The sequence below is a fragment of the Nymphalis io genome, chromosome 27 (genome assembly GCF_905147045.1).
Source record: "Nymphalis io chromosome 27, ilAglIoxx1.1, whole genome shotgun sequence".
In the NCBI taxonomy this organism is placed as follows: domain Eukaryota; kingdom Metazoa; phylum Arthropoda; class Insecta; order Lepidoptera; family Nymphalidae; genus Nymphalis; species Nymphalis io.
This window is the reverse complement of record NC_065914.1, coordinates 7,947,815-7,957,864: the sequence shown is the minus strand read 5'-3', so window position 1 is coordinate 7,957,864 and position 10,050 is coordinate 7,947,815. Positions and strand designations below refer to the sequence as shown.

Sequence of the window (10,050 nt, the reverse complement as noted above, 5' to 3'; positions counted from 1 at the left end):
ATTGCGGAAGGCTTTGGTGTATAATTAATTAAAATTTTGTATAAAATGGTTGAAATATGACGATGTTTGTCGAAGCTTTCGGAAAACATACTGACTGGGAGCTTAAACGTGGGCGTAAACCAATATTGTTATATGTATTACAAAATAAATGTTTGTCTAAAACCTTATAGTGCCCATGCGACGTCGACCCAAGTGGCTAGTAAATAACAAATAAACTTTTATCAAAACAGTGTTGCCTTTATTACAAACCAAAACAATTTATTTTCAATAATATTGTCAATACATTGAAGATTTCATGAAACGATACAAAAAACTAACAATTAATCCTTTGTAATGTTCATATTTATGTTTGTATCAAAAAAGGGCTTATTCGCCACCTTAAAGTCATTTTCAATTTCATCCATAAAGAATTTCGATTCATTAAAATTTTGCTTATTAATGTCTGAATTATCCAAGTCATTAGGTTGAATTTTGCTTACAGGCTTATAATCTTTACGATAATTCGGTATGGTATTTGTATGTATGTGTCCTTGATATACTAAGCTAGCTGGAGGTCCTTTATTCTGTTGATATGCGTAAATAAACGGTATCGTTGCGTTTTTGTTTTCTTCTTGAACATAAAAAGCATTCTTGTTAAACCTCTTCAAATCTTTTGATAAATTTAATTTAATTTCAGCCGGATTGTTCGTTGCTCTTTCAGTTTCATTCGTTGCCTTATTCTTAGATTTATGATTATCTAAAAATCTTTCTAGAAACGATTTTAATATATTAGTATTCGTATCGATTTTCTTTAATATTTCGCTTGTGATTTTGTCGTTAGATTTCACGGTATGTATAATTACAGGTGTATCTGAAGCTGTTTTTGGCTTCTCTGTAGCTAAATTGGCTTGCGTTTTGATATCGTTCTTGATTAAATTGTAGCTTTCTTGGATTTTTTTTATAGATTCTAATATTTTATTCATTTTGTCATCAGTTGTAACGTCAGTGGCAACTATATCGTCGTGTAGCATATTTATTGTTTTATTTATATTATTATTACTGTTTGCTTCAATCATTCTTTCTAGATGCTTACTTTCTCTAAGTAAGTTACCTAATTGTTGATCAACTCTCTTTTTATGTAATTGAAGTAGAGTCTTTATTTGCATCTGTTGTTCGTTCACTTGCGTATTTAAAGGCTTAGCAATTGTTTTATCTTTTTTTAAAACGTTTGTCTTATTTAATTCTTCTATTTTAGATATTCGTGAGAGATTAAACAGTGAAAAGTATCGTAAACCATTTTCGTCGAAGCTCTTGTTAACACTCGTGTGCACTTCCTTGAAGCCAGTGCTCATATTGAAAGTTTTTTTAGGTGTTATCTTTACAGTCAATTTATAATTTGGTCTGGAAGCTGACGGCATTATAGCATTAATAATTTCTTCGACCTTTGGTATATAATTCTCTGAAGGTAAAGTCTGTGTATCTATTTTTATAGTTTCTTGTTCTAAATTATTTTGTTCTGGCTGTATTCTGTTCGACTGCTCGTTTATACCGTATATCTTGTCTAAGTTGATATCTTCCTCTTTCGACGCTATTTCATCATTTATAAATATATGTGGGTATTTAGACTTTAGTTGATTGGAATTCCTTTTTTGGTCGTAAAATTTTGAGTACATTGGCTGCGTATTGTACTGTATTCTGTAGAAATCACCCATCGGATATATATCATCGTAATGATTTCTAGCATTTATAATAGTGTCCGGTGTTTCGAATTCTTTAATAAAAGACGTTTTATCAGCATCCGGATTTTCTCCGGAAATCATAAATATATTTTCTTCAGATTTTCTTTCAGGATTCTGTGATTCTCGTGCGATTATTCTTATTTTATTGATTTGACGTTTATTTCTTTTGTTATTAAGAAGTATTCGTTTATAAGACCTGGCATGTGTATTTATGTATTTGTTGAGTTTTATTTTTGAATTAACGTTTGAAATTTTCTTTACGGTCAATGATCTTTTCTTTCGACTTATAAAACTATCTGATGTTAATATTTCTGGAGACTTTAACTTTTTATTCAGTTTAGTTTTGTCTATATTGGGCATTCCACTGAGCTTGAATTTATTAAAGAATTTGTAAATAGTCTTATTATTTGATTTATCTGTATTTATTTTGTTTAAATATTTTTGTAGTTTATATATTCTGTTGTCATAGTTATACTTGAATGGTTTTAAATATTTATCGAGAGATGTGTCGTTTTTGTAAAATAACTTGAATTTATAAACATTACCGATACCTTTTAATGACCGTTTTAGGATATTGTGAACACTTTTTTTAGTATATTTATTTTTCATTTGAACAAAGTTCTCGGCTTTATCAATTTCGGACTCGTTACTAACATCTTGGTCGTAACTTTGGTGATATTCTCTAATGAGATTTTCGAGGCCGGTAAACATTTTCATACTGTTAATGTCCGGTGGTTCACCAACATATTGATTAATACCAATCGAGAAGCCAGTGCCATCTATATCCTTTAAAAGTAACGTTACATTACCACGATCATTGTCAATATATGGAGTAACAGTCTGATCCTCTTCTGTATTCATATTTATAGGCTTTTGAAATCGTTTTGGTATACCATTTCTTAGAACATTGTCGTAGTCAATATTAAGTTCTCTCATTTCCGCAGAATTAACTGATTTCGAAACTGATAAGAATTTCGGACTCTCGATTTGATTCGTCCATGAAACATCTTTTACTAGATTTTCGTGATTGCTCAGTGTTTTATCTATTGGATCGAGTTGTCTCGGTTCAATATGGTCGTGTGGTGGTGATATTTTATTAATTAGAGTATGCCTATTACCATCAATGGGATCTTGGGTTCTTTTAACAAATTGTATATGTTTGATGGTATCGTCTATTTCGTGAGCATCAGAGCGTATAGCTTTTTGTATTTTATCAATAAGACTTCTGATGAGCTTCTTCTTCTCTCCCTTAATGCCCTTTCCACTGAAATGACTTTCGATTTCTATGTAAACGTTGTCATCATCTTTTTTACTGCTGTCTCGAAAGGTCTTGGGACTGATGCTCGTTTGATCATCCTCGTAACGTATCTTGATTTGTCTTTTCAGGCGTTTCGATTTAAAATTATTTATTTCTCTATCTAAATAATCAGTACCAGGTGAGCCTGTTTTAAAATATTCATCTATTAATTTATTTAATAGGTTTTGATTTTGTTTACGATTATTTATCGGTTTTGATTTCATTGTTTCTGATTCTTTAGTATTTTTATTTTCGTTAACAGACGTTATTATTTCAACTTCTTGATTTATCTTCTTCTTTTCAGTGTTATTGTACTTAATGTTTTCAAATTGATTTACTTTTATAGCTTTTCCATTGTATATCAAACTTATCATACCTTCTACATTTTCGGTTGAATTTCTGTAATTTAAAATTAGAACATACAGTGTTGGGCTAATTGTTGTTCAGTGAATCAGGTACAATACGTGCAATGTAAGTTAGCCGGCCCGAATATAGCGCTTTGTAACATTCAATCGTATAATACCTAAGTTCGTTTTGCCATCTAAAAACTTTACCTGCTCAGCGATTTGTGACATACTTTTGAGTTACCAACTTATTTCGTGCGTATTGTAAGATTGTGGTAGTAGGGTTTTGTGCAAGCCGTCTGGGTACCCACCCACTCATCAGCAATCCTAATGCTATGCAATACTTAGTAGATACTTGTGTTCCGATTTGAGGAGCAACTACAGGCACAAGGGACATAACATCTTAGTTCCCAAGGTTAGTGAACAAATAAGATGTCATATGAAATGTTAACTTACGTTAAATTAATTTTATTTAGTTTCTCATTGTCTTCGATAATTTCGATCACAGCTTTAATGATAATTTTATTATCTGAAATTTTCTATCATATTAATATGATGTAGTAATTTTATGTTCTGCTGAACTCGGTAATGTCATTATGGACTCTGAATATGAGGAGAAATTATTTAAATAAAGATGTTCTATACATATAAAGTATATTTTTTGACTGCTTCATCTCAGTCTACTGGCCAGATATAAGGCCGCAGATCCAGAGGTCCTGATGACCTGTCTCTGTGAGAGAACAGGTGCACTCTGCACCTGTGTTTACGCACAAACTTTTGCACTATATCTCCTGCGCAGTTGGCTAGTCTCCATTGAGAGTGGCCGCTATTGCGAAATGTATATATCTGTTGAATTCTATTTTAATTAATTATTCCAATGGTTTTCTTTGATGCAGACAATGGGAGACTAAAATACTGTAAGTAATTGTTATCAAGGATTGTGTATTAAAAGAGCAACGACACATTTGGATAGAATATATACATAATATTATATATGTTCTTATTTTTTAACGACAATTTTTATATTAATATATTTGGAACCACTCTTATATACTATTTCTCCCCAATACTGTTTATAACTCAATTGTTTTAATTAAATATAATAATACCTTTCTCGTTACCTACGCCTTTTGTATTTCTGGTGTCAAATAGCTTATTCCGAGCTATCTCAGTTTCAAGTTTCTTACATTTAATTAATTCTTCAAACAATTTACGTTCTTCGTTATATGGATACTGTTCTTTTGAATTTGTTATTGCGTTTAATGTTCTTGAATTTATATCTATAAAGATAAGTATATATGTATAATATATACGAATAGGATTTTTCTAATACTAATTATTATCTAAATCTAAAATAATACTCGCACATCGTATATGGTACATACATAACAACCGTTGATAAACCAAATAAATATATTAGAAACGGGTGCTAATAACAGCTGCTGAAATGTGAATCTGTGAATACACATATGGCAGAAATGTTTCCATCATATGCAGGTTTCCTCACGATGTTCTGCTTCACAGCCTAACACGAACTGATCTAAAACCTTAAACCCAAATTAAGCAGATGAAAACTGGAGTTGCACCGAATTTGAAGACACAATCTTTACTTAAGAACGTATGAACAATAAGAGAATATATGACATATTTAATTGTCTGTACACTGAAAATTCTGATTTTCCTTGATATATTTCAGTTACAATTTTTAATATCCACAATATCAAGAACCTTTAAAAACAAGACACAAAGGGAAGCTAAAAGATAATCATAAACATTTCGATTTGTATACTGCTGTACTGTTAAAAATTAACAAGATAATGTCAACGCGTTGTGTTTCTTTCATTACCTTTATTTTTATCTGAATCGTTAAAATTATTAACAAGTTGATGAACTTTATTATAAGCATCATTTAGATCCATGTGTCCTAGCATTCCTTGCAGGAGAATATTATGCATTGCGAGATGAAATAAGTCCGTATTCCTGAGACCGTCTCTCTTGTTGTTTCTTTCTTGTAATTTTTCAAAAGCTTTAACAGGAGCTGTAGTTATTTCAGTTTTGATATCTTCAGTCGTAGATTCTTCTTCGTCTAGTTCTTTAAGAAGACTTGCTAGTCGGCTCGTCAGAATCTTTTTAAGACCTGGGTCTTTTACGTGTAGCTGAATATTATCAGCTTCTGCAATCATTTGTTTAATTTGAATATATATATTTCAGGCGTGTAAGCGCTAATATAGGTGCTCTTTTTCACTCTCTAAGACAGTTGAAGCAGCACGACACTAACAGAGAGAAATCAGAATGATGATGATTAAAGATCAGCGGTTTTTTTATATCATGTTTCGTATACAAAAAAGAGGTATAAATAGCCATACGGCGATCGTCTCATTCCCAAGTTGTGCTATCATCCATAAATTTATTAATTCTATAATAACCTTTATGTGAATATTATAATATTCTAGAATTTATATACGTATGTATGTATGTACATATGTGTTTGTGTATATATATGTGAGGGAGAGAGAGGATTTGTAAATATATATTATATGTTTCCTACAATAGATGATATTGGAAGAGTCTTCTTATTTTTGCTAGAAAGAGAGAATTTATTACAAATACAATTAAGTAAATAATATAAGTCAGAAAGTGCCGTGAGTTGTGTGTATATACCATCTTGAGCCTTGTCGCCTCTGTTCTCTAAATTACTGATGGATCTTCTGGCTCTGTAAAACGGATCGTTTTCACTTTCGTAACTTTTATCATCGTTAAGTCCTTCTGCTTCTGATCCTTCGAAATCATATTTTAAAGCTGCCTTTGAATGATTAATTTGGGAATTCTCTGAAATATTATTGTATATAATATGTTACAATTTATTAATATATTATATAAGGTAATAATACCAACGGCACATACGAATGATAGTATTTTTATATATAGAATATTAGCTAGAATGATTAACCAACTGCGCAGGAGATATTATAGTGCACAAGTGTGTGCGCAAACACAGGTGCACTCTCTATTCCCTAACTCACTATCCGATGGGACAGCAATCCGATACGTCCGGAAAGAGTTCAGGCACAGGACCAACGGCTTTACGTGCTTTCCGAGGCATAGAAGTGTACACACTTTCAACTTCCAGACTCTGACTTCTAGAGACTTCCAGAGATTTTCTGATAGAAAAACCCAATAACTTTTTATAGACCCGACATGGGAATTGAACCCAGGACCTCCGGGTTTGCGGCCTTACATCAAGCCACTAGACCAACGAGGCAAGTATTTAATATTGATCACCGAGAGCAAAATAGAAGAATCAATTATTGGTTGAATATCTTATGTAATTATATCAGATAAAAATAATTTCGTTAGAGTTCCAAGGTTTACACCCAGGAATGCTTCAGTATATCTTGGTAAGCGATGCTTTTTTAATCGATGGTATTTCGAATAAAAAGAAACTTTGAATTCTCTCGAACCGACCACAGTGAACTGCACAACCGAGGACCACATTCTAATGTACTATATGTCCGTATGTATGTATGTATGTATGTATGTATACAGTAACAGTAACAGTAACAGCCTGTTAATGTCCCACTGCTGGGCTAAGGCCTCCTCTCCCTTTTGAGGAGAAGGTTGTATGTATATATATGTAATGTACTATATGAAATATATAATCATCGAAATCATATCATCGAACTTGATGACAACAGTCAATTTATTTTAAAATGACTGTAAATAATTTCCTTAATACACTAAATCAAATATTATAATCTTATAATAATCAAATTAAAACTGCTCCTCCCGATCCCGCAGGCCGCATTTCCACGCTGTATGGCAATAGACAACCTTTGTGCCAAAACCCGGATCGACTGTTAAATCAATTCTATCGACAATCAATTAGTAAAGAAAATCACATCGAAATTGAATTGTCATAAAATATAATGTTCAAACATCACTCACGTGTATTTTTATTCGATAAAATCCAATCGATATCGATAAAAACGTTTGTCAAGATCACAGTAAATGTGAACGCGGTCAAAAGTAGTGTCGCGCACAGCACCCGGTAGAACAGCGGGTTGTACTCGCATCGCAACATAATTACTATTTAAACAGTTAACAATTTATATATGTATATTAAAGTTTGTACTTGTATCCGTATGGCTTTAGAGTGCAAGTATTTATGCGACAATCACATGTTTTGTAAACACAGATAAAATTTGGAGTACAATGAAATTGTACTTTTTTATTTGATTTCCGTTTCGATTTTAAACAGGCAGTACACTTGATTCATGATATGTCTGAAATGATTTCAATGAGCATTTTACGTTAACAAAAATAAATTTATGTATATATATATATATATATATATAGCGCGTCTGGGTAGGTACAACCCACTCATCAGATATTCTACCGCAAAACAGCAGTACTTGGTATTGTTGTGTTCCGGTTTGAAGGGTGAGTGAGCCAGTGTAATTACAGGCACAAGGGACATAACATCTTAGTTCCCAAGGTTAGTGGCGCACGTTGTTGTAACATTTCTTACAATGCCAGTGTTTATGGGCGTTGGTGACCACTTACCATCAGGTGACCCATATCCTGGTCGCCTTCCTATTATATAAAAAAACCTCGAATTGGTCTTTTTAAAAATAGAACGCATGATGTTAATAACTCACTCAATTACTATTAAAAATTCCAATAACACAATTGAATACATTCAACAAATCACAAGTCGCGCCAATAATGAATTAATTACGTTACTTTACTGGCCACCAACAAAATGACGGTTTTAAATTAGCGCGCGTCTTTTTTTTAATAACGCCGCTGTATGGATCAACGAATCTCCTAACTATACACATATATATTATTTATATAGCGTTCTATGAATAATCGGTGTTAATAGGTGATAAGTTTTGAACAACAGAAAGGTCACACTGTGTTAAAAAATATCCATTATTTTACAATAGATTGATTTTGTTAAGCAATTTAATTTTATTTAAAAAAATGTTTAGTTGCTTCGTTAGTGCTACGTATGATACACATTATATTGTTTATGTATGTTACTAAAATAACAATTGGAAAAAAAAAAGTTTTTTTTACATCAATGACACTAAATTTGTTATTCAAAGAATAAAATATAAACGATTCATTCAACCATTCTAAATATACGTCGATATATCGATATACGTCGAGGGGAAACCTCTCGAAGTTGTTAGTGAATATACCTACCTAGGACAGATAATACAAGTCGGTAGGAACAACTTCGAGAAGGAAGCCGATCGAAGAATTCGCTTGGGATGGGCAGCATTTGGCAACCTTCGTCAAGTCCTCAAGTCGTCTATACCGCAATGTTTGAAGACGAAAGTCTTCAACCAATGCGTCTTACCTGCCATGACATACGGTGCCGAAACGTGGACACTAACTGCGGGACTAGTCCACAAATTCAAAGTCGCTCAGCGTGCTATGGAGCGAGCTATGCTCGGAGTATCTTTGAAGGATAAGATCAGAAATGAGATTATCCGGAAAAGAACCGGAGTCACCGACATAGCTTGCAAAATTAGCAGGCTGAAGTGGCAGTGGGCTGGTCACGTATGTCGTAGGACCGATGGCCGTTGGAGCAGACGAGTCCTAGAGTGGAGACCGCGAATCGGCAAGCGCAGCGTAGGGCGCCCTCCAGCCAGGTGGACCGACGACCTTAAGAAGGTGGCGGGCACCAACTGGATGCGGAAGGCGGAGGATAGGGAGCTTTGGCGCACCTTGGGAGAGGCCTATGTTCAGCAGTGGACAACGATTGGCTGTTGATATGATTTGATATAACCATTCTAAAATTCAAGTTAATACATGTTGCATAGATTTTTTTAATGTGTGTATACCTAAAGTTTTTTTTTTCAACAATAAAAATGAATATAACATAATGAACAAAATGTTTCTTTCTTGTAAAGTAAATTATATGTTATTTTTACATAATTCATATTTCTCGCTGTGAAACTCCTTATTTCTCTTCCATTATGGTTGTTGGAAACAAGTACAGAAGGGCTTCTGTATGAACAAACTCGAAACTCACAGCAGAAGACGGACATAAACGTCGAAAAGTGATATGCGACATTGACAATAATGATTATAACATTTTAATAATATACGCATTAAAATAGTATATCAGTATAAGTCGGTTGTCAACATTTCACGGGTGAGTAATGAAGCGAGTTCTTGTTGTGTAAATTGTAGTTGATAGTAATAATAATAATTTCCTCCAGACCGATTTCAGCCACGGCGGCCAATCTCAAGAGAGATTAGCCAACTACGCAGGAAATATTATAGTGCACAAGTATGTGCACATACACAGGTGCACTCTCTATTCCATAACTCTCATAATCCGACGTGACGGCAATCCGACACGACCGGAAAGAGTTTAGGCGCAGGACCAACGGCTTTACGTGCTTTCCGAGGCACGGAAGTGAACACACTTCCATCTTCCAGACTCCGGGTTGCTACTGAGAATTTTCTAACAGAAAAACCAAAAAACTTTTTAATTGGCCCGACCTGGGAATTGAACCCAGAATCTCCGTGTCCGCGGCCTTACATCAAGCCACTAGACCAACGAGTCAGTCAAAGTCAAGTCAGTTGATAGTAGTATTATATCTAACATTTATTTATAGTTTATTTACGATATTTTAGTGTCATATTCGCAACACGAGGCGAATTGTGAACA

The 10,050-nt window shown here is 33.6% G+C and overlaps 1 protein-coding gene across 2 annotated transcripts; it reads right to left on the bottom strand.

Annotated features, from left to right (window-relative positions):
* Positions 1-237: 237 nt before the first annotated feature.
* On the bottom strand, positions 238-7,440 carry LOC126778789 (GRIP and coiled-coil domain-containing protein-like). 2 transcript variants are annotated; one of them, XM_050502451.1, is made up of 6 exons: positions 7,305-7,440; positions 6,021-6,188; positions 5,206-5,532; positions 4,469-4,639; positions 3,816-3,888; positions 238-3,414 (listed from the first exon to the last, which is right to left on the bottom strand). In XM_050502451.1, the coding sequence occupies exons 1-6, from the start codon at positions 7,438-7,440 to the stop codon at positions 321-323; spliced, it is 3,969 nt and encodes a 1,322-aa protein (XP_050358408.1). In that variant the 3' UTR covers positions 238-320. The 2 variants fall into 2 exon arrangements, with proteins under 2 accessions (XP_050358408.1, XP_050358409.1); XM_050502452.1 differs by having other exon boundaries at positions 4,481-4,639.
* Positions 7,441-10,050: the final 2,610 nt, after the last annotated feature.